Source organism: Epinephelus fuscoguttatus, linkage group LG14 (assembly GCF_011397635.1).
Source record: "Epinephelus fuscoguttatus linkage group LG14, E.fuscoguttatus.final_Chr_v1".
Taxonomy (NCBI): Eukaryota; Metazoa; Chordata; class Actinopteri; order Perciformes; family Serranidae; genus Epinephelus; species Epinephelus fuscoguttatus.
This window is the reverse complement of record NC_064765.1, coordinates 3,169,980-3,195,185: the sequence shown is the minus strand read 5'-3', so window position 1 is coordinate 3,195,185 and position 25,206 is coordinate 3,169,980. Positions and strand designations below refer to the sequence as shown.

The window sequence follows — 25,206 nt, the reverse complement described above, 5'->3', positions numbered from 1 at the left end:
AAATTGAATATAAAGAAACTGAGTCATAGTGACATCTGATTGCTTGTCCTTCCAAAATCAACAGGTGAAGAATATGCCATAGAGAAAATGATGCCATGTCGGTCAAATAGAATATTATAGAACAGAATACTGTACAACTCTACAAGAGAACGATGTTCAATATGTCTCATGGTTTGAATAAAAGAGGATTAAACAAAATTTTAAAAACTAAGTAATGTGATTATCATCTTTAAATCAACAGGTTAAAAAACAACTGGATTATTACTGCAGGAAATTAAGACCAATATGTCCGACAATTACAACAGACCAGTTTCAAAATATAAAACTCAAGTTATGGTTTTAACGTGTCCGACAGTGAAAGGCCTCACAGACTGGATCAGACAGATTCTCAAAAACAGAGACGTTCCTGTCCACAGAGTCATGTCCAATAATATCTGCCACACTGAGAGGAACAGAACAGAATAGAATAGAATAGAATAGAATAGATCAGCTCTGCGGTGTGTGTGTGAGAGAATATATCAGGAATATGAATCCACCAGTTGATCAGATGAGCAGAAACATTTTTACATATAAACCATGATGATAAATATTTCCACCTTAATTCCACCTTAACAATCAGAGCCAGTGAACCAGCTGTGAGGTCACGTCCAGGTCTGCTCAGTGTGACCTGCACAGGTAAATCCATGCACATCCCTCCACATTAAAACTTCCTGTTAATTCCTCCGAGCCTCACACATACACATACGCACACGCGCGCGCACACACACACGCGCTGTACACAGCAGTAGTAGTGCTGCCCACAAACACACATCCACACACACGTTTGTCATCGATGGCTGCACATGTTTTCCTCGACGCTCACACACCTTGCTCGCTCAGAGCGTCAACACACTGCATGGCTTCCTCAACCTGCACGCGCGTACGTGCACGGCAAGGTACACGCAGGTACACACATGGGCAGGAGAGGCGAGACAAGCAAAGACAGTCCTCTGATTCTCCCCAACAGTCAGCCAACCGACCTGTTACCCAGCCACACACACACACACACACACACACACACAGGCGCGCACGCACGCACGCGGGGCACGCACACCACGACTCTCCTCTGGAAAGGGTAACAGCGTTCCTCCTGACACCTTCAGGCTCAGAATAAAACGCAAAGCGACGCGGAACAGCCGGTAAGCCGCCGGGCTGCCGGTTGGTTCAGAGCCGCCAGTGTGCAGCTGTAAACATGCAGTGAGGAAGAGGAGGAGTGTGTGCAGGAACAAAAATCCAAACCCCGTTACCGTTCTCTCCGCGTCGGGTCCTGCTGGATGCTCGGCTTGGTGGGCGCCATCTTCCTGCAACAATTATTTGATTTCTTACTTTCTGTTCTTTTCTCTTTTTTCTCTCCTCAGATTTATTTGGACGCGGAGCGGCGGCGGTGCGCTGCACCCTGACAGCAATGCGTCATGGTCGGTGTGTTAAGACAAAGCCATGTCCGTGTGTGTGAACGTGTGAGTGTGTGGATGTGTATTTGAGCGTGCGTGCGTGCGTGCGTGCAGTGCTGTGCTGTGCAGCGCTGTGCTGTGCGTGCGTCTCGTGCTTGTCTCTCTCCTCCGCCGCCGCCGCCGCCGCTCAGGAGCGTGGAAACAACGGGCGGTGGAGGCGAAGGCAAGGACCGGGCTGCAGCAGCAGAGGCATGCCGAGTGGAGTGAGGGGGAACCCGGGGTGGATGCCTCTCAGATCCCGCTGTCTCTCCCCTCTCTTGCTCTCTGTCTCTCTCCACACACGCACAGCTTCGGTTTTGGCACTATAGAAGAATTTCCTGCATGCGCTCCGGAGGAGAAAAAAAGCCAAACAGGCGCGTCAAATCTTTACATTCTCGCCGCCGCTGCAGCGCCTATATCCCCGTTAAAATCCCCGCGGCGGAGCGTCGCTGGGCGGTCAGAGTGTCTGTGGTTTTTCGGAGCATTTTTCCCTCCTCTGGCTGCTGACAGCAAAAAAAAGGACACCACACATCTCCGGTATTTTCTCCAGCCCCGGCGCAACAACGCCACTCAGTTGCAGTTGGAGCCAGTTTGTGTGTGTGTGCGTGTGTGTGTGTGTGTGTGTGTGTGTGTGTGTGTGTGTGTGTGTGTGTGTGTGTTTTATTTTTTATTTAATTCCCCCTCTCTTCCTGTATTACAGGTTGCACCGCGGGGTTATTATCCAATTTTTAACCATCACAAAAACACTACCCAGCGTGCGCGGGGGGTGATGGGTGATTTATTTGGATGGTTGCCCTGTAAATCAGATCTACCTCCACACACACACACACACACACACACACACACTCCCCTCCACCCTCCTTCCCTCAGTGTCATAATAAACACATCACAGCAAATGTCTCACTTTAAATCCCAAATTCAGTCACTAACTTTTTGTGCTGCTGCATTTTTCTTTGCACATGTGCAGAGTCTCGGTCATGTTGCTGTTTGTGTCCTCATGAGTGTGAATATGATCAGCACTCCTCATATCATCTGTAAAAATCAAATTATCCTGCTCACTTTTTATATTTTCAGCCTCTAAAATATATTTTCCTCCAGGCTTTGATGTTTGCACGTCAGCGATGGCTCATTATCCTCCAGCAGAAACTATCGCCTGCTTCTTCTTTCTTTCTTTTTTTCTCTCAACATTCATTTAAATTCTTCTTCTTTTTTTTTAATGTATAATTCATTGTAACCTAATCGGTGTGCTGTGTGATTAACCCCCAGGCTGCAGCCCTGGAAGCTGAAAAGCCTCCCTCTCTATACCAATGACCTGTCAAGGTCAAAGGCATGCTGGGTATTCTCCACACAAACACGGGGTTACAGGCGGTGCTGTGGTGGAAAATAAAGACTGGAGAGGGGAACCGTGACCTCCAGTCTGCAATCGTCATGAGCTGAACGCCTGCCGATCGACGCATGTGCACTTATGTATTCAGAGAAGGCGTCAACATGTGCTTTTGCCTCATCATGCTCAGCGGTGTGACGGCAGACGCAGTGATTTACAGCTCAGATTCAGACTCATTTTCTTCTAAACACGTCTAAATACAAATGTTCAAATCGGTTGGTGTTTGCTGCGTCCCTGGGTGCAGATGTATCCGTCCGGGTGTGAAAACATGCTCAGTAATATTCAAAAGCAAAGCCAGCGTCAGCTTTATGGTCACACGACAGTACAAAACTGGAGAGGTCACAGGTTTGACCCCCAGCAGAGCCTTGCTGTTGAGCCCTGAGCCGCACTGACGTCATTCAGTTACACCAACATTTGAGTTTCTCCACCTGAGGTGAATTTGGGGATAAAACCAAATAAAATCAGGAGATGTTTTGGGTTTTTATCAATGCACCGAAGCCAGCTGTGTGTTCCCGGAGCGAGACGGCGCCTGCTTGCGTCTGGTTTTATTTCTTTAACCTCGTCCAGGGTCGGTGGAACAAGTGCTCGCTCCGTTCTTTTCGCGGACGAGGTCTGGCTGCTCCTTCTCTCCCCATCTCAGCTCTGCTTACTGAGAGCAGTCAAACGGAGGCGACGTGGATAATGGAGCGTAATGTATAAACATATTAGCTCCCAGCTGTTTGTTGGGGGAAACATTATGTATAGAGAGAGGGGAGAGGGGCAGCGAGACGACGGGCCAACGAGGACGCAGGATCCACAGACGGAGAGGATATTTAAAAAACATCCCGCTCAGATGAAACGAGACTCTGCGACTGTTTGAGATCCAGACACAAATCTTTTATAAGTGAAGTTCACGTTTAAAGGAGATTGTTGAGGCCTGGCTGTTCTCAAACTGGAATCCGGGGGCCTCAAAGGGTCCTTGATGAGTTGTGACGGGTCCCCGGCTGCCAGATGACGACATAGTTAAATTCCAGCAGGTTTGGTGTCAGAAGAAATGATCAGAGAACGTGTCAAACCACCGCTCTAATCCTCGCCTCCCACATATGGACACAAACATAAGGTCCACTACACAAAATCCCCCCGTATGGGGGTCTGGGGGTCTAATGTGTGCCCAGAAGCCCTGCTTTAAATAACAATACGGCCCTTATTCTCCTCTTATTTGTTGCTTTAGAGGGCTGAGACGCTCTCAGTGCACTCGGAGAGGCCCCGGCTGTGATTTATGTCTGTTTGCTCCCCATAGCTTTTAGACTTTACACACACATAGCTACACTCCATAATACGGAGAGTTTTTCGGGTAATAAGGCGAGAGTGTGTGTGAGTGTGTGTTTGGTGTGTTGGGCCCCCCCACGGCTCCAGATGATTAGAAAAAACAACCCTACTGAGCGGCCGGACGGGGAGGCAATCATTTAGATTCAGATTGGAGGGGAAATAAGGAAATAACAGGGGGGACGGATGGAGTGAATTGTCACCAGAGAACAGGTTGGACTGAAGGAGCCGCGGCTTCATGGCCAGCTGGAAAACACTCCACACATTTCTCTTTTTTCGACTGAAATAACTCTGTCCTCTATTTCCAATAAATTACCTCCTGTGTTTCCACTGAATTAGCACAACCTCATCCCACTTTTTTCCACTGAATTACCTGGACTTCACTCCTCTATTTCCACTGAATCAACCTGATTCTTCTGTTTCTCCTCCGTCGCTTCAACCCTCTGTCTGTGCTGAATACACTGCTTTCTTTCCACAAACACTTGTGTGTACTTTGAAACACAAAAAATATATAAATCAAACTGTGGATATTGAATTTAATCCTCTTGTGTGGCATCAAAGCCGCCGGATCCTCCTGTTCCTTTCAGGTTTAATAGAAAACTAAGTGAGGAAAAGGCCACGTTTTTGTAACATTTATCCCCGGTGCTGATAACGATAAAGCCCTCTCCATCCAGTTTCACACAAGGCGCTGAATGATGTACCTGCGGTTTAGGGTTATGGATGATTTCTAAAACTTTGATTTTAAATACCAACTGATAGTGTCGCTTCACGATATCTCAAAAAAAGATCTTTAAAAAATTTCAAACTAAAAAGTGTCCACTGAGTTAGAGATGCCCAGCTGTATCTGAACATTAAAGTGTCTCATGAAGAAGATGTGGTAATCCTATAATAGATTTTAGGAGGATAGAATAAAAATATCTCAGCCAAATCTATTACAGGAGTGACCACAGAGACTCTCACTGAAGGGATATTAAAATATTTCCCCTGAAGTGTAGATATGTTCACTTTTCTACATTTTAGATGAAAGTATTTTTCTCACTCATAACGCCACAGGTCGTTTCCCTGCAGCTCCCCACATACCTTTGCTGGTAGGCGGTGATCCCCTGCACGCTCTGCGGGGTCCCGTTCGTGGCTCCGGGGATCGGCACAGGCACCCGACCCACCTGGGGTCCCGTCACCATCCCACCGCCTCCGCCGCCTCCTCCGCCACCGGGTCCTCCGGCTCCCGAAGCCGTCACCTGGACGCTGAAATCCGGGAAGATCCTGATCATGGTCCCCCGGCCGTCTCCGATGCGCTCCTGCGTCTAGTTTTACAACCTCCTCCGCTTTACCTTCCTCCTTCCTCCCCAACACAGACCAGTCACCGCTTACTGGGATCACTGGGATCTACAGAGGTATTGATTCAGCTCAGAAGACAAACAACAATCTTCTTCTTGTTGTTTTTATTCTCCTTTTCTTCTCTAACCTTCGGATAGAACTCTCAAGAAAATCCGGCTCATGGTCCCGGTGCGCAAAACAAACAGTCACCAATCAATGGATCAATAGATTAATGGGATTAGTGAGTGGATGTTGCACGAGCGGAAAAGATCATGAAGCTTTTGCTTTATTATTTCTTCCTCCTTTTCTTCTTCTATCCTTCAGAGATAACCCCCCGTGCAGCTCCGGATCATGGTCCCGGTGTCTCCGGTGCGCGCGGTCTCCCCCTTCTTCTTCCTCCCACTCAACAGTCAATGGGATCAATGGATCAGTGGATCAGTGGATCTAAGAGGTGATAATTTCACCGATTAAAGACAGACGGACAGCCGTGTCTGTGGTGTTGTCTCCCGGCGCAGGAGCTCCGGACTCTCCTCTCTCACGCGGCCACCGCCGCCGGCTCTCCATCCGAGAAAGGCATCCGGTCCCCGGCTATCCCTCTTGGTGTCTTGCCGGTGGGGTCGGTGGGTGTCTGTGGGAACGGCGGACCTGAAAGAGAGCAGTCAGTCGGTCAGTTAGTCAGTGAGCGCGCGGCTCTCAGCAGCACGAGCTCGGCAATGACATTGGTGTGATACAGTGATACAGCAGCAGCAGCAGAGGCAGCGGCGGCAGCGCCAAAGTGTGTGTCGGTATGTCGGCGAGCGCCTGCGTGTGTTGTGCGCGTAATGTGCGTGTGTGTGTGCGTGTGTGTGTGTGTGCTGTCCTCTGCGCTCGAGAGAGAGGGAGAGAGGGGGAGAGAGATTGACTGATAGTGCTGTTTGTTCAGCGGGAGGACATTTGCTCTGCTTTAATGTGCGGAATAACGCAGCAGCTGTAAACTGGACTTTTATTTTAAAGCACCGCCGATAATAAAGAGACTATTTTATGGAAAAGGTCTCTTTTTATTTCTTGCATGTTTCCGATCCGCGCCGCAGTGTTTCGCCTCATAAAAGTCTTCAAACGGAGCTAAAAGGTTAAATAAATACCCAAAAAACTTCCTCCAGTGCGCAGACAGGAAGGTAAAATGGATAACGGCGGTTTAAAACTCAACAAACCCAAAGTCGTCACACTTCCACTGCCCTGTCTCAGAAATATGTCTCCAAAAAAGAAGAGAACAAATCTCGGATTGACTTTTCGGCTTTTCTTGCGCGTAATGCACCTTTTCCCAAAAACAAATCCACCTACAGTGTGATTTTATTTCTCATAAGAAGTGGATATTAAATTTAATTCAACCTCAGGAATTCAAACATCCCGGTGTTGTGTCTGTGGCGGCTCACTGAGGGAGTGGAGATGGAGATGGTTTGGTGCCAAAAAGAAAAGACGCACGGAGCCACAGTCAGAGGTTTTGGGGGGTAAATGAGTGAGGTGTGTTTGAGAGGAGTGTGTTTCCTTCATCAGGTGTGTGTGGAGTGTTTCATCTCTCATGTGATCTCAGTGCAGCTGAGCTGTGCTCTCCTCTCTCCGCTCACTGGAGCTCCGTGTGTGATCAGACTCCCGAATAAAGTCATATTCACACACACACACTCCCTCTCACACTGTCTCCTCCCCTTTCTCTCACTCAGACTCACCACCCTCCTCTTCCTCTCTCTCTCTCTCTCTGTAGGGCAAACTTTCTCTCTCCTCTGTTCTCTCACCCACAAATTACTCCCTCTTTCCTTCTTTCCACTCATTTTGCCTCAGTTTATTTTTCCGAGCTGTTTATCCAGATATTTTTTGCTGATTATTAAAGGAAACTTTACCCCACATGACCATTTGTATATGCTGAATTCCTGAAGACACTGGGATTCAGCATATACAGGGAAACAGAGAAAAGTCTTGATGAGTTGAAGTCATAATAATAATAGTAATAATAATGCAATTTATGTTTTAACATAAAGATTAAAAATATCTTTTTCAAGAGTACCCTGGCCGAGACAGGCAGCAACATAAAGTTACACACGGACAACATAAACCAAAACTACAAAAGCAGAAATATGCAGCTCCAAAACAAACAATATATTAACACAAAGAGATGACTACAAAGAAAAGCAAAAAAGTACATTAATATATACTAGAAGTGAACCATAAAAATGCAAAAGAGCAGCTAAGATATCCTGACGTTGGCATATAAAAGATTTTGAACGAAAATCCTGCAGCACTGAGGCAACTTCAAGTCCTTCTGCAGAAGATTCCACAGATCAGGAGCTGCAGACATAAATGCTCGCTTGCCAAACTCTGTACGTACCCTCTGTACGACAGTGAAAACATGTTCTAAGAATGGCGAGCAATATAGGCGCCTTTCAGAGCACTCAAGGACACCTCACAAGACACAGCTAAAAACAAGCAGCGATGTGTCCATGGATCATGAAATCAAACAATTCAGTAATATACAATAAAAGGTAATAAAATTACTGGACAAAGATCATTTAGGTCATCAGGGTCCACGTTTAATACCAGCAAAACTATATCAAAGCATCAGTTTACAAAGTCTCACTGTGTCTCTCACAGTCTCATTCAGTATTTCCCAAACACATGCATCTTTACAAAAACCTCATTGTTTAAAACTGAAGTCAAAGAGAAACTTATCTTCTCTTCAAAGCCAGCCTCCTTAGAGCGCTCCAGGGATGGCCTTTTTTAAAGGTTGACGAGAACATAAGCATCGCACTGGCTCACTCGTCAAAAAGATCAATGGGATTTTTCCATTGGATTTTGGATTATTGCCAAAAATAAGCTCTGTATCAAACAAACATTTATGAGACCTACACGATTCGTTCTGCGAGATCATTTTAATAAGTGATGAAATGATTTCTGAGGCCTAACTGCAGTCGTCAGAAGTAAAAAGCTAACATTAGGCTCAACTTGGTCTCACTCCGAAGCCGCTGAAATCCGGCACTTGATACACAGCCGGTCGCCATTTTTGTTTGGTGTCAAAGGGAAACAGGGCGGGACATTAACAAAAGTTAAGGCAGCCATTGAGTCTGAGTAGGGTGGGCTGGAGGAGGGGTGGATGGGTCCAACAACCACTGACTTTAACCCAGGAAAGCAGCGTTCACATCCTGTAAGATTATAAAGTCAGAACCTGTTCTTTTTTTCCTCACCCCAACCAGATGTTTTTGTTGTTAAAAGGGAAAAAAAACATCAGTTGGTGGTGTTGTACCCACGCAGTGCTTTTATTTTGAAAGAGACTGTATGTAAACTGTACATTTCCTGTGAAAACAGAAGTGTATTTTGAAAACAGACAATGCATGTAACAGGCTGAAGTTGACACGGCGTCCCAGAACGTCAACAACCAACACACCCAGGGTACCTTGGACGTCATATGTGGGCGTGGAAAGTCCATGACCAAACGTGGACATGTGACGAGGTCACAGTGAGGATGTGATGTATAAACAAACTACGCTACAGTCACATGACCTAATGTGACCATCATCACACGACTGTATATCCAAATACAGTAAGATTTAGTGGCATCATCATCAGCAGTAGTGGTAGTAGGCTTCTTCTTGTTGTTGTTGTTGTTGCAGTAGTACTAAAATCCGACAGAGACATGTAAACATTATTTTCACAGTGGACACATTTTGTGTTCAAATATAAGCAGCAGTTTTCCTAAAAGATTAATATAATCCTCGTTTGCTACATTAAGTTTTGTGACCAGCATTTTCTGGTAAGACAACGTTGCATCATCATAATGTGTAGAAGATAAATGCACTGCCAGTTCAGAGGCGACAGAAACATGGTCATATCCACAAAATCACTATTAGCTAGCACTCTAAGTAGGCCTATGTGAACCATAGACTGTTGTGATGCTCAGGTCCACCCACAGGCTGCGGGTCCCAGGGATTATCAGGTAAGCTTGTTGTTGCCGTGGGTAACTAACTAATTTTCGAAGCACTGGAGATTAATGGCTGTATTTGTCATTTAATTAACTGCCAATTACACCATCTATCGTGGCCAGAAACTGTAAAATAGAAATTCTCATTACATTTTCAAATTTCCGACGGTCCTTGAACACATTATATGGGATTAATGCTTCCGTCAGAAATAAAAAACATAACCAAATCTGAATTTAAAATAGTGATATCTCATCTAAATCACTTGAGTTTATGTCTCATTTCAAAAAAGATTTCGTCTTCAATTTTTAACTTTCAAACTTTCAAAGGCCAAGTTTTAAAAATCCAATAACTCATTCATAGTGGAAGGGGGGTCATGGATTTTCAAACTGGTAAGTAATGAACAGTGCCTAAAAAAGTACAAACTCCAGAAATGAATGGAAGAAAAAACAGAGACTGACATTTATCTCATTTCTTCTGCAGCATTCACGTTGGCCCCATCTGTATTTGTGAGGATAACTCAGATAGCTCTGCCACTGAGACACGTTGCAGAACTAAAACTCTCATTTGCATCCTGACATTTCCAGCAGAGGGAATCGAACCCCCAACTCTGGCGCTTTTTACTGCTCTGCTCCTCCTTATTGAGCCACGTAGGACACATTTTCAATATTTCATCCTCCTCTGGACCCCGGCGAAACCCCTCCTGGACCCCTGCAGGGACTCTGAGCCTCACTTTGAGAGCCCCCAATAACCAGCAGTTCTCGTCTGTCCTCCGAAACAAAGCATCGCACTAATAAAACGTCCCAATTGAGCTGATTAAATACCAATAAAAACACACAGCTCGCCACTCTGCCAGCCTGCAGTCTAAATTGGATCGCAGCTCTAACCAGCAGCTCCTAATGAAAACCACCGCCGCAACCCAGCCTGGGTACACCCCGCAGTACAGTCTGCCTCCCCCCTCCCTGTCTCCCCCTTTCATTCTCTCCCTCTCTCTGTAATGAAATCAAATGAATTGGACTGGAGGTTTCAGGGGAGACATGCTGGACCCCCTTATAGAATTAGGACTGAGCAGTGTGTGTGTGTGTGTGTGTGTGTGTGTGTGTGTGTGTATCCGTGTACTTTCTAAGTATGACCACATGACTCACTCACTCATGATGTGTGTGTTCGTCTGTGCAATATGCATTTGATATAATATGCATTTGCCTCCACAGTGTGTGTGTGTGTGTGTGTGTGTGTGTGTGTGTTTACATTACAGGCTGTGTGTACTGGCTGCATTAGTGAGCTGTGACCAGGTAAAGTACAGCAGACAGAATCAGGACAGTCAACCTGCTGTTATCCCTCAGGACAACACACACACACACACACACACACACACACTGTGCTCCAGCAGCAGAACAACAAACACTTTCTCCTTCTGTCTGCTGTGGTGCGTTCAGGTACTATTTGTTTAGTTATTCTCTGATTACAGACTTCCTGACCTGATTCTTCATCTTACTAATTTCAGACTGTTTTATTTTCTGCAAATGATTCAACATCTGAAAACTATCTTCAATCCAGGAAGAATTTCAGCCAGAGTCTCACGAGGAGCTTCTCTTTGACCCAAACTAAGAAAACAAACTTATATTTCTTTATTATCTGAAACTAAACCTCCCGTCAGCCTCACATTCATGTTTTCATAGATAAAACTAGTTCAGCTCCTTCCTGACTTTAGAAACAGCGGCTTTAGGAAACAGTCTCAACTCAAGGTCCAGTAACTACAGCAGTTTGTTCTGGAGCTTTCAAAAATATCACATGGTCTTCATCTGCAGGGTACAGGCAGTACGCAGAAGACCCCATCACCTCTCTTACAGAGGAACAAGACACACAGACTCTTGCCTTTTGTTGTTGTTGTTGTTGTTGTTGTTGTTGTTGTTTTGTGGCTCTGCACATTCGTTTTGCCTAGAGCTGCCCCTTGATAGTCAGAGATTCCAATCATCAGTCAGAGACCCCTCAATCATTTTGGGTGCAGAGAGACTCTGCACCATAAGGCTCTGAGATAAAACTATCCTCTCTCTTGTGCTCAGAAGTGGTGAATTTACAGCTCACAGATACTTCATACGACACAGTCTCTGGCCTTTGTTTGATATTTAGTGTTGGCAAAATAATTTGTTGCACATTTCCAATCACTGTTTTTTAATAGTCAGTGTGCTGTTCAATGTATTTCTGGGGACATTTTGGTCCCCATTTTTGCTGCAGAGTGAGCACTCTTGACATTCATGCTACTCTTTGGTACAGACAGCTGCAGACATGATGCAGCAGCACAGAGGAGCAGAGACTGAGTTAACATGATCTTCTCTCTTCTGCTCAGAAGTGATGCATTTACAGCTTGTTTACTATATTACATGAATGACGGTGTCACGTTCAACGTTCCACTGAGCCCCGTTCAAACAGTTCATCATATTTAACAGCCAAATCTGATTCATAAGACATTATTCTGAGTTGGGTACAAGCAGCCCTAGTTTTGCATTTTTATGCTGTATTGAGTCTCCTTATGTGTCTCTTGATGGTTTTCACAGGCTTCCATGCTGCTTTCTACTGTTTACTGACCTGTTTATAGGCCTGTCCATGACGTCACATGTGACAGACCAAAAAAAAAACAAAAAAACCCCACATACAAAGGCATCTGCTGCAGAGCCATGTACACAGCTCTGGTCTACTGGCAGTGGGAAAGGAGTCACTAGCCCGTTTTAGACAGGAGTTGTGCAAATTTGCAGGAAAGCCCAATCAGTCTTCTTTCAGCATTGGCAGTATAAAAACAAAATGCCGCCTACCTACTTTTGTTTATACAGAATGTGCCTTTTTCGGGGCAATGGGGGGCGTGAGCAAGTAACAAAACGTGTAGCTCAGCGTGTGACGTAAACAGTGACGTGGGAGGGAAGCCGCGGCTGGTCAGTCCTTCGGTGATTCTCTCATAAGTCGGCCCGTTCTTCACCGTCCCCGTCATCTGACGGTTAATGGCCTCTTCGTTTGCGAGGACAAGGAGGGCGCGCAATTCCTTGTCTCCCCAGTTGCTCATCTTTACAGTGTCTGTCAGGTTTGTGTTTCCCTCTTGCTACTAGCTGCTCGCTAATTCCTGCTATCAGCTGTTTCCTGTTTATCCACCGCCAGTGGCTCGCACGTGCGGCGTCATCAACAGCTCCTCCCACAAGTCATCAACAGCCCCGCCTGTGGCGTAAAGGTGCCTCGTTCTGTTTAAACCAAAAAGGTTCCGCCAATATGTCTACCATACGAGGTGGAAAATTGTGGTGCCTCGGATTAACTCACCAATCCGGCTCTGTGTGTCTAAACACTCACAGCTTGCCGGCAAAACGGCCCAACATTCGTGTAAAAGGGGCTATATGGCTTATTTTTAGCAGGTTTTCCCGTGTTAAAAAAACCTGTATACACATTCTAATTTTGGTGGAAAGGGGGTAAAATTAACCCTTACCAACCAGGAAGTAGTCTCACCACCAGACAATCAGAGATCTCCGCCTTCTGATAGTCTGGGGACACTCCTTTCTAAAGTGTGTTTAACACACCGGCGAAAACAGCCGGCAACAAAGCAACGCCTCTTGTATTTTTGAAAAGGACACACCTTCTCGGAAATGTGCGCTCCCCCTTTTCTCGTCCGCAAGGAAACAAACACACAGAGAGCTTGAAAATGGATGCCGAGAGATTTAACTCCGTTTTATCAAACGTGTGCTCAGTCCACAAGATTGTGGAAATGAAGGACTTACAGCGACTTTGTTTAAAACTTTTAACGCAGTCGGACTATGTTTACAAGCACAAGAGTTCAGCGAGCCACTGAAGGACCGCCCTGCAGATTTACTATTGGTTCTGCAACGTAGGGAGTTTTTTAAACTCTGAAATTGTATCCACCCATCTAAACACAAAATCAGGGAGAAAGCCATCAGTCTTTAGTTAAGCAAAGCGTCTAAAGACTGACTTGTGAGTCTAACCAGGAAGAGACTGACAATGACCACAAAGAGACACAAAATAACTACAAAACCACCACAAAGTCTGTGTGTCTTGCTCTTTGGTAAGAGAGGTAGTGGGGCCTTTTGCATATCTGTGCCCAGGCATCTATGTGCTTATAATCTGCTCATGGCTGAATGTTAGCCTCTGCTGCTGTGTTAGCTCGTGCTAAACCAGCAGACATTGAACTAACTGTTCGACTAGGAGAGCGACTCCAGAGACGGCAGCAACAGAAAGTTTGCCGTTCTAGCGGGGAATCAAGGCGGTTCAGGATCAGGTGCAAAAAGGATTGAACGAAGACATTATTTGACTGGAGACATTTTGATACTACTTGGTATTGGGTTATTTCAATCAATCAATATCAAGTTTTAATAAACGGGAACCAAAACTTGCGTTGCACTAGTATTAGGTGGTGGTACTGGATATGATGCGTACAGATATTTGCAGGAGAGATGGATGGAAAGACTCAAGTTATTTTATGAATGTGCAGAAACCCTAACTGAGAGAAAGGGAGAGAAATTTGGAGAAAACATTTACAGACAACTTGGTGAAAAATGCTATTTGACATCTGAAATATGTCGGAAATTTGAGGGAAAAGAAGTTAATTAAAGTCACAAATTTTGTAAATTGAAAAAGAAATTTCTCTGTGATTAGATTTATCTCAGAACTCGTCAACACTACAGGTATGTTTAGAAAGATTCAGTGCTGTCACCTAAATTAATGAGAAAACAACTAAACAAAAATTCTCTGAAATGCACAAACACTCTCAAGTTCAGTGTCCACACACACACACACACACACACATATATACACACACACACACACACACACACACACCATCAGCTGTCATCAGTTTCTCTGACTTGCTGTAAAACACAACAAAAGTCAATAATTCCCCGTCATGTCTCTCCAAATCCGTCGTGGAGGCAGCCTGTCATTTCTGCAGACATGCGTGCCTTTCTATTAAGCCGACCATCAGTCCGTTAAAGATCACATGTCTCTGTTTCCTCATTTGATTGTTTTTTTTTTCTGTCCTCCGTTCTCGGTGAAAGACAGCCGATGACAGAGAAATCATCGTTTTTGTTTTCAGAAGATCAGATCAGAGACAAAACGAACAGTGTGTGTGTTCGACAAGTGATGATTGATGAATAAAAACAGCCTGTTTGCAGAAGATGACGAGTGTCACCAACTTTCATTTTTACATTTCAGAAGAGCAACACACACACACACACACACACACTTCCCTCAGGTTTACTCTTTACAGGCTGCTGATGTTTAGCCTTTTACCTGATTAAGTAAGGTTATATGTGACTCATGAAGCTCAGCGTGAGTTCAATCAGGAAGACTTTCTTTAAGCTTCATCCATTCACAATTCTCTCCATCCCACTGTGTCCTCCAATCAGCTGACTATGGGTGTTCACTCTTCTCGTTATCCAGTCAAACTCCGCCACCATCTCTATCAGCCAATCAGGATGCTACTGTCAAATCTTAAACCTGCTCTCTCCTCTGCTGCTGTCAGCTGTCATTTCAGGCAGAACCGTCGCGCCCTCCTCCACCCTGTTCACCTCCAGCCATCATGTCCAGGGTCCAGGACGAGCTCACCCAAAGCCCACTCCTCTTCTTATCCAGATCATCAGCACCATCTTCATCCCATCTCATCTTCACCACCACCAGTATCTAGACCCTGGGGGGTTCCTTATTCTACTATGACTTCATCACCCTCTTTAAATACACACTATACCATAGTCTTTTCCCTTACAGTGAGTCTCTCCTGATTAAATCAGTGTTCTTTTTCATCAGCTGATCACAGTGTATCTCAGCACAAGGGTCTAAGGACAGAGGGTGTCGTATGTTTAACAGGTTGTAAAGCTTCTTGAGGCACAAAAACACAGGAACAGAAGCTGTGTTCGCTCTGCTACAACCATGTCCTCTTTCTGTTTTGTGTCAAACTAAATGATAAAATTGATCACCAAAAAGATTCATCATTTTTCTCTGTTGAACTTGTCAGCAGGGACAGTGAGTGTCGCCACAAGCTCCCTACAGTTATACCAAACAGAGCATTTTTAAAGAGCAGGAAAAAGCCAGCGATTTAGCGAGTAAGACACAAACACCGTCAGCGTGTGCTTATATGAGGTATGCCTGCAGGTGAGCTCGCCACATCTTCCCTGCCCCCAGGAGTGCTCTCCTCAAGTCGCATTCATACTTGTGTGGTGGTGTGTCTGTGTCACTCTGCAGTTACACCTCCAAAACACTAGGTGGCGCTGGGGTTTCGGTGAAGTGCTGTAAAGTTTAGTTGACTCAAAACACACATTAAACACACATTAAACATGGCTTAATAGCAACGATGTCAAACACAAATCAGCTTCACTATAACTCGCAGCATTCACAGACAAACACTTGTCTTTATCTGGACACATTTTCCCCACAAATACAACATGCTAACATTATTAGCACAAGCCTATGGCATTTTACATTGTATAAATTAGCCTAGCAGCTAGCAGACTTTTCCTCTACTCATATGAAGCCAGGGACAACAGCAACATTTAAGAAAGGTAACGGCACAAAATTCAGCTCCATTACAGCTCACAAGGTTCACTGACAAAACAACTGTCTGATACTAAACACGTTTTCCAAACAAATACAACATGCTAACATTATTAGCATTATGCCTATGGCATTTTACACTGTATAAATTAGCCTAGCGACAAGCAGAGATTTCCTCTGCTCATATGAAGCCAGGATAAATCACACACAAGACTTCAAATGTAATTTTTGTGGAGGCTTTATTGTCTTCACAATATTGTTTCTTATCTGTGAAATTAAAGTAAATAAGGGGACTGAGGGAAATGGTTTCAAAAACAGGCAGGAGGTCTGCAATGCTGCAGTGTGTTACATTTCTGGAGAGGTGTACATCACGTTACGGCTTACGCTTTACGTCAATACAGAGCCTATGCCTATTTGATGGAAAGGGGGCAAAATTAACCCTTACAAACCAGGAAGAGACTCAAAATAACCACAAACAGATACAAAGGAACTGCAAGGAATTTTACTTTCCTCACTTCAGAAGGATTTCCTTCACCAACAGACTCCACTGTCACTGATTCAACGCTGGCCAACAAAGGGCAACAGTATGGGACACAGCCCACTGATGAGGGCGACAGACGCTCACTGAAGGCCCAACACTGACCGATGGCCGACCGTTGGCTTGGTGTGTCACGGCCTTTAGAGCCCGGCCTCTTCTCAGTGATGCGTTCATGTGTTGAGGGTAATAAAAACAATGTCTCTGAATACATGTAATGCCTTTTGATGGTTTGTTTGAAATGCTCACAAGAAAATGAGGAAGATCCGCACACCAAGGAGCTCCCGTTAACAAGGAATTTTATTTGTGTTGCGTGACATTTCGAGCAGAAGCTCTTTCTCAAACTGCTGTGAATGTCTGAAACGCTCCACACTGTCACAGCACTACTGGACCGAAATATTCGACAGCAACATCGTTAGTTGTTTTCTCTGTGACTTCAGCATCATTACATTCTCTTTCATAAAGCTCAAGTCAGTGTCAGACAGTGAGACAGACAGGTTGGGCCAACCAGACAGACGGGTAACCGGACAGACAGCCGCCCACCCTGCCGGCTGGAAATGACAGCTAAATCTCTCTCCCCCTGTAATCTAACTAATAATGTTTCCCTCTTCATATTTTCCCTCTGCCTACGTTGATGGATGGGGTCAGGCTGCGATTCCCCCGGCTGAGGTCAAAGGTCAAACCGGAGCCTCGGCTCTCTGCTCCGCCACTGTAATGGGAGCTGAAATATTAGTCCTAAACGCCTGCGGACGCCGCGACGCCTCAGCACAGATGATGAATTAACTGCTATGAGGAATTACAGATGGAGCATTTTGAAGACACACACACAAAGTTTCCGCTCGTGCACACACTCATCTCTTGTGTCCACACACTCAATTTCCTCATCTACACACCTCCGTATGCAAATGATTGATAATAGACATCAACTTTATGTCTTCTTTTTTGTCCTTTCCCTCTCTCTCTCTCACACACACACACACACACACACACACACACACACACACACACACACACACACACTTCTTTACGTATGCTAATGATTGATTGTGGTCTCCGGCTGACGCTGGCATCATCATTGCTTTTATTTATTCGTCCGTTCGCAGCAGCTCTTGGCCTCTCGCCGTCTCGTATCAAATTGTTTTTTAAATGCATTTTGACGACTGATGTGAAACGCAATCAGGCCAAAACTCTGTGAATCCATATTAAAAGCACAATCATGAACATGTAAAACTGTGCACACAGACACACAGTCATCAGGTTCATCACATGATCCTCTAACTTTGTATTGATTTCTAAAGTATCGGTGATGTTGTTATTTTACTCTGCATGACATCAAACCCAATAATTTCTACTTCCAATTGGGATAAAAAAAATAAAGAAACCGCTCTTTTTAAGAATCATTCTTACTGTTATCAAATCTCATTTTCAGGAACAAACCAATGAGAAATGTTTAGTAGTGTGTGATCGTGTCAAAGCCTGATGTGTCCTCTCTCTCTGCACCACAGAGCTCCACTGGTGTCCAAAAATGATTAAAAACACATCAATGGGCCACACCGTCACACACGGTGTCACCTTCCTCATCATGCACACACCATACTCATACCTTAGCTTCTGTTTGTAGCGTGCACATTTAGTTACTTTACTGTACAGTCACACTTTAGTTCAGTTTACTTTAAAGGAGCAGTGTTTTTACCGGGAGATGAATTATCCACAGAGGTCTCTTCCTCTCCAAAACAAATAAACCAGGTGAATAAAACCAGTAAAATCAGTGAATAAAGCTGTTTCATGTCACAATAAGTGTTTCTTCTCTGCTGTTTTGCGTGTAGAAGATGGGATGTTCTGACATAGCTGGATACAGCTATGGAAAAGAGCGACAGAAAAATGACAACAGGTCTGGATTGGAGTGATACAACAAATGAACATATACCGTACAACTTCAATGACAAGCCTAGTCCCAATAAAACGCCCAGTCCCTTTTACTAGCCAGGTGTAGCTACACATTTAGACAAATAAAGGCCTGTCTCAGTTACAGGCCTGGTCTGGTTGCCAAGCAGCTCATTGTTATAGAAGCTCTCTGCATGTATGAAACCAGACTGGTGACCACCCACATGAGCTAATGTTAGTTAGCAGCTCAGGTCGCACAGACAAGTGTAGGCTAAATGTTGAACTTCTGTCAGTATGGAGATGCTACACGGTGTTAGCTTGGTTCATTTCATTTTGCTGAGACCATGAGCACCAGAGGAAAATATGAATACATAGCTATACATGTAGCAACTAAATGTTGCTCCTGTTCATGAGCTCCATCTAAAGCTGCACGACAGCCGTCAAACCATTTTCAACCATTTAACTTCAGGACAATTTAAACTAAAGCTGAATCTGAATGCAGCTGCTCTCTGGTGTGTGATGATCATCTCAGTCTCACTCACGCTGCAGAATGTTGTTTGTTTCCATAAATTACAAACAGTGAAACACACTTTTCATCTGAGAATCGAACATAGTGTCACAAAAATCAGCCTCACCTGCTCACATGTGGCGAGTCTGTTGCTGTTCCACAGAAATCCAGTGAATCCATTCAGGCTGAAATCAAATCAAAGTGTCCAACAACAACAGGCCTTGAAGCTCAGTCTGCCTCCACACACACACACACACACACACACATACACACACACACACACACACACACACACACACACACACACAGTCTCCTTCAGCCTGAGCTCCCGAGGATTAACCTTCAGATATGACACTGTCCACAGTGTGCAGCAGGGGCCACGTACAACCAGAGAAAATGGTCTGTTCAGAACCACCTGGAGCTCTCTGAGGCACAAACACAGATGTAAAGTCAGTGGTTCTGGAACATGACGCACCTTTTATGATAAAATAAACTGTTGTGTGAACGGCGTCAGGATTATGAAACAATAAATCATTTGGTTGTTTGGTCACTTTGTGTTCACTCCTTCCTTCTTCCTTCACTCCACAGGTGGGAGTGATTGCAGCCTTGATCAGGTGGAGTGAGGGGGCGGAGTCAGGTGTTGTTTTTTCTTAGTATGAGAGGAAATAGATCCAGCTTTCATGTGTAATTTTTTATGTGATGGAGTTAAGTTAGTTCAATTTTATATTCCCATATGTCAAAATAAATAAATAATATTAATACAGTATTTGATCACCCAAACATCACATTTAGTCGTGAGTAATTTTCCCTTTTTTATCGTCTCTCTTCCCACCATTACTCAGTGGTTGTTGGTGCTGCAGCTAAAACCAGTTTTATTAAATAATTTCTTCGTCTCTTGTCAAACAGAACAATGCTTGAGAGCACACTGGCTTTTTGGCCAACAAACATCATCTCCTGGGTGTGGGAGTGTCCTTGAATGCAACACTAAAGAAAGATGTAGAATTATTTTCTCTCTGCTGCTGCACTGACACGCGACGTTAAAGTACGGGTGAATTTCTTTTTTATTGTTTTAATAATAAAGACAGCATAGACAGGCGGGGCAAGAAGTGATGCTGCATTCAGGTCCGCGCAGAGTTCATGCAACTACCAGTTTCTAAGTCCTAAGTCTGAGTCCTCATCAAAAGTCATAATTGTGACCCAAAAACAAACAAGCATAGACATCACATGTCAAAGTCTGTCAAGTAAACCCACATTTTATGGTTTTAAAATGTCAGAGCACATTGTTTTTAACCCTCACATCACCACCCAAACGCAACACAAAAAAATGTGAATAAAAAGGTGACCACCCCTACTAGAGGGAGTCAGGTGACTGGATCAGGTGACTTGGTGAGAGGAGGAGACTGTGGGAAACTGTTAGATAAGTAGGAAATAAACGAGAGGGAAGATGGAGAAAAACTTTGATTGCAAATTGAAAGAGGGAATTCAAATCTAACAACTGATGGTCAATGGTCTGCAGGAAGAACATGAAGTAAGTAGTTACATGGCTCTGATGACAGGGAGGGTCCTGGCTGAATAATGACGTTTCTAAAACAAATAAAATGGAAGTTTATTCACCAGGATATTGCTGCATTTCCTGCTGGAATAGTGCCACAGAAAGCAGATGGTTTTTACAGAGACACTCCTGCTTTTCAAGCGAGGATGGTTTCATGTTTTTATAGAGACGTCGCTGCATTTCCTGCCGTTATAGTGCCACAAAAAGTGCATGTTTTTTTCCAAGACGTCACAAGCTGTGTTTCCATCCAAAAGTGATTCGAATCATTGGGAAATGCGCATCATGTACGGACTTTGGTGAAAACTACAAACTCGCCCGAGTTTTCCGCAGAACCGGAAACAAAACAAGTCTCGCATTCTTCTTCTTCTACGTTTTCTGGCGGTTGGCAACCAGCTTGTAAATGCAGTGTGGATATCACCATGGAGAGAGGTGCGCTACGTCAGACTTAATTCGAACATAACTGTTTCCATCCCCCGTTTTGCGAATCAACAGTTTTTCTAATCAACCAAAACCCGGCTCAAGCGAGCGTATTTTAGTTTGTGTGAATCAGGGGATTTTAATTCAAATTTTGGCGTTTCCATCATAATTTTCCGATGCGATACTTCTAGATGCGCATCTAAACAGGCTGATGGAAACATGGCTATTGTAACTCCTGCCAGGATAGAGCCATGACAAGCATTTTCTCTACCAAGACATTGCTAAATTTCCTGCTGGGGTAGTGCCACAAAAAGCATATGTTTTTTACCAAGACGTCGCTGCAACTCCTGCCAGGATAGAGCCATGAAAAGTGTTGGTTTTTTTACCAAGACATTGCTGCATTTCCTGCGAAATGGTGCTTCAAAAAGTGGCTGTGTGTGCTATGTAATAACGCACAAATATAAAATATCCATGGTTTGCAAAACGGCACAATGCCGACATTTTTCCAGGTGATTGTGTTGTTGAGTTTAACAGGCTGCAGGAAAACCAAACAACGTCCAGTGTGGGCGAGAACTCTCTGAACCTCCTCCTCACCTGCAGCAGGAGTGAAGTTTCACTCTGTTCATCTGCAGCATGTCGAATCGTCGATGCATCACTCTGATTGTAGCGAACAAACCCTTGATGACTTCAGCGTATTATATACATCCCCTAATGTAGGATCAGCTTATATGCGAATCTGTTTTCAATCTATCCTTCCATTTTCTCCTCTCGTCCCCAGACTAAAGTACATTATGGTGCAGCTGATGATGAAGGGATGGTTCTGCTCATCAGGGAGAAGAGGAGAGGAAAATGAAGGAGGGATTGCGGAGGCTTTCCGCAGCACTACAAGAAGATCATTACAGCGCAGAGAGAGACTTGAGAAGGTGCTTTAGTCTGTGTGTGTGTGTGTGTGTGTGTGTGTGTGTGTGTGTGTGTTTGAACACACACGTCCCATTTTCATTCAACTGCGATGCAAATGGTTTAAAACACGTCGCCACCCTGCTGCAGTCTAATAACACAAATACTTTTAAATCTAACTTTGGTTCAGAGTGTGTCAGTGATTGCATCCTGTGTGACGCAGCTCCCCTCACCTGTCTGACACAAGAAGAACAACAGAGTGATGAACATCTTCGGGAAGCTCAGGCTCTGACCCTCGTAGAAATCACAATGAACAACTGTAGTGAAGCTTAACATCTACTGAAGAAAGAAAAATTCTTTAGTAGTTCTCCAGCTGAAGACTGAAGACACTGATCAGGTGGTAAAAATATAAAATGATCCTCATTAAATAATAAAACCTTAAAAAAAGACTGTAATACATAAATATATATTTATAACCTCACCGCGTTCCATCACAGATGCCATATCATTAAACATTGATGCTATAATGCACACACACACACACACACACACTGCATCATCACCTCTGGTGTTTTAGATGTGTTTAGTGATTTCTTCTAAAAGAGAGGAGGAAATGAAAAAGATGGTTAACTGGGTGAAACCTCGAGTCCCTTCTTCAGCAGCCTGATGGTGTAAATTTGATCGCAGGCTGGTACAGTAGCTCGTGGCCTCTGATTTTTGATGCATATCACACCTGTTTCCCGTTTTGAGCTGATGCCAAACAGTTATTGCAAAGGTGAGGATGCGCTCAATGCACCGCCATGAAACAGCATCACTCCTTCCTGTGATATAGAACGATTGTTTCAGACTGTCTTTTACTGCGTGACTGTTAATTTTATTTTGATAGTCTTGTTTTCGTACCCACTAAATTAGCAATATTTGATTGTATCCTATCCACCTGTGTCTTATTTTTAATTTTAGTGTGTCCAGTTTGTTTGTAGCTTTAAAGTTGCTACACAGATTAAGATTTTTAAATCCAGTCATGGGAGAAAATGTTGCGTTGTATTTTTCTGCAAACCACTGATACTTTGACAATTGTACATTATTATGAGCGGATACACTGAAACTTTACATTTCATCTAGGGTTGAACGAGTGCACCCTTTTCTGTATCCATATCTGTACTCAGAATGGACAGGGTTTACACTGGAAGTTGGTGGGACTAAAACAGGAAGTGGATGGGGACGTCTCACCAGAGGTTGATATTTTAAACCTGGAATCAGTGGTGTGGATCAGAAGTTGGTGGCTAAAAAGCTGCTGGAAACACAGAGATGACTCACTGAAACACAATCAGTTTTGTTGTTTGGTCTGCAGCTTGGCAGCCATCTCGCCTAAATGACACACCATCCTCCATCCCCTCCACCTGCCAGTGACAAAGGCCCAATCCCAGTTCTCCACCTTGGCCCTACGCCTAGTTTTGGAACTGAGTCATGGTGCGTCAGAACAAAGCCACAAGGTGCAGGGTTTAAAATCTTAACTCAGGAAATGAGACGCCACTCATTAGGTCATCCGTAGTTTTGGTTGGAACAGTTGGTTTAAAGTAAAAAATCAGCAGAAACAGCATTAGTTAGCTAAATAAATGGATAATGGTTGAAACAATTAGCAAAAAGTAGCTGATAATTGCATACTTGCCAACTCACGCGGGAGACTCCCGATTTTTAACCCTATCTCCCGCGATGCTCCAGGTCAGTAATTTCTCCCACTAATCTCCCGATTTTACAGTGAAGGAAACAAGTAATATTGTGGGGGATATTTGTCGCAGTATCTGGCAACCCTGGCCTGCCTGCGTGTATGAGGCAAGCCGGTGACGTGACTCAGTCACTCGCTGGAGGCAGTGATACGCCAAGTAGCGTTGATACTGCCGGAAAAGAAGAAGAAGTCACTCACTGGTTTCTGTCTTCCGCTCAGTTCAGCGCCCAGACAGAGATGGATAGAGAAAGAGAGACACCTCACACTCCTCTGAAGAAAAGAAAAATTGAAAAAGAAAAAAAGAAATACGCTTCCAGATTCAACACAGCGTGGACCGAGACCTTCCCCTGGGTTAGAGCCAGCCGGTGTAGTACCCACCATGCGTTTTGCAAGGCTTGCAATGTTGATTTGCACAGTCAGTGGCACACACTTTTTAATTTGATGTGCAATAAATACTGCATACTAAATGCATTGCAGTGTAACCGCCTTATTATTTAGCCTTCTGGTGCTCATTTCAACAATTAAAACTGCTCATTTTTTCCATTGTCCTCAATGGTAAACAGAATCATTGATTGAATATCAAAGAAACAACATTTTCAGAACAAGTTTCCTTCATCAGGTTTAAAATACAAGGCAAGAAATGATAACAATTATATGCACACCTGGCGAAGGAACCTTGTTCCTTGGGCCGATACACAGATGAAAAAAATCTCCCTATTTTTCACAACCCAGTGTTGACAAGTATGTAATTAGCGGAAATAGCATTAGTTAGCTAAAAAATAACTCATAGCTAAAAGTGACTAACAAACAGCACAAGTAGTACTATTTAGCTAAGATTAATGGATAATGGTTAAAAGATAGCTAAAAGTAACTGATAAGTGGTTGCAATAGCATTAGTTAGCTAAAGGTAACTAACAAACAGTAGCTAAAACTCATGAATAAACAGCTGAAACGTTTCGTCAAAAGTAACCGACAAATGGCTGAAACAGCATGAAATGGCTAAAAGTGACGGATCATCAGTTGAAACACACGGCTGTTTACGCAGTAACAATTTTTCTGAAATGCTTGTTATAAAGATCGAATTTCATACTCTACGTTAAACTAAGATATCCCAACAGATTTTAACATTTTTGCGTCATTGTTTGCAAAGACAAACTTCTTCCCTGCACCGCCGGCAGCCATGTTTCTTGTTTACATTTACACTGCCACAGTTTGTAAGGCATTGTGGAAATTTTCTTCTCTGCATCTGAAAACGCTTCATGTGGTGGAGCGCCACCTGGAGGGCCAAATGACCCACGACCCCTTGTTCCCCAAAAGGAACTGGACAACCTACTGTAGCAGTGACACTCAGAGCAAGTGGTCGGGCCGAGGGGAGGAACTGGGCCAAAGGTGCCACGTACAACACGCGTGATGTTGTACTTTACACGTCTCACCTACTTTAACCTCAGTTGGTGTTTGTCAACAAACTTCAGAGAGCACGTACAGTACTCGTGTTTTAAACCTGCATAGATGCCATTAATAATAATAATAATAATAATAGAATGAAGGTGGGTCGTATAGACGTAGGGTAGCTCCCAGTATGAATGTCTGATAATACTATTTATAAAGCAGATTACTTACCACACAGATTAAGTGGTAATCTAAGACTCACAGAGGAGTCCAGTGATATCTAGCCTCAGTGATGTCATGAGGGCAGCCATTTGTTGTATTTGGTGTAAAGTGTCTGCTGAG

At 44.1% G+C, this 25,206-nt stretch overlaps 1 protein-coding gene across 3 annotated transcripts in view; it reads right to left on the bottom strand.

Annotated features, from left to right (window-relative positions):
* Nucleotides 1–6,345, bottom strand: part of LOC125900837 (neuronal PAS domain-containing protein 3) — a 489,872-nt gene extending 483,527 nt beyond the window's left edge. For 2 of the 3 annotated variants that reach the window (XM_049596089.1, XM_049596091.1), the window contains exon 1: nt 1,287–1,724. In XM_049596089.1, the coding sequence (XP_049452046.1) occupies nt 1,287–1,336 (50 nt within the window). In that variant the 5' untranslated portion in view covers nt 1,337–1,724. Of the gene's footprint in view, nt 1–1,286; nt 1,725–5,238 lie in introns of those variants that run through there. The other variant, XM_049596087.1, reaches the window with a different exon arrangement.
* Nucleotides 6,346–25,206: the final 18,861 nt, after the last annotated feature.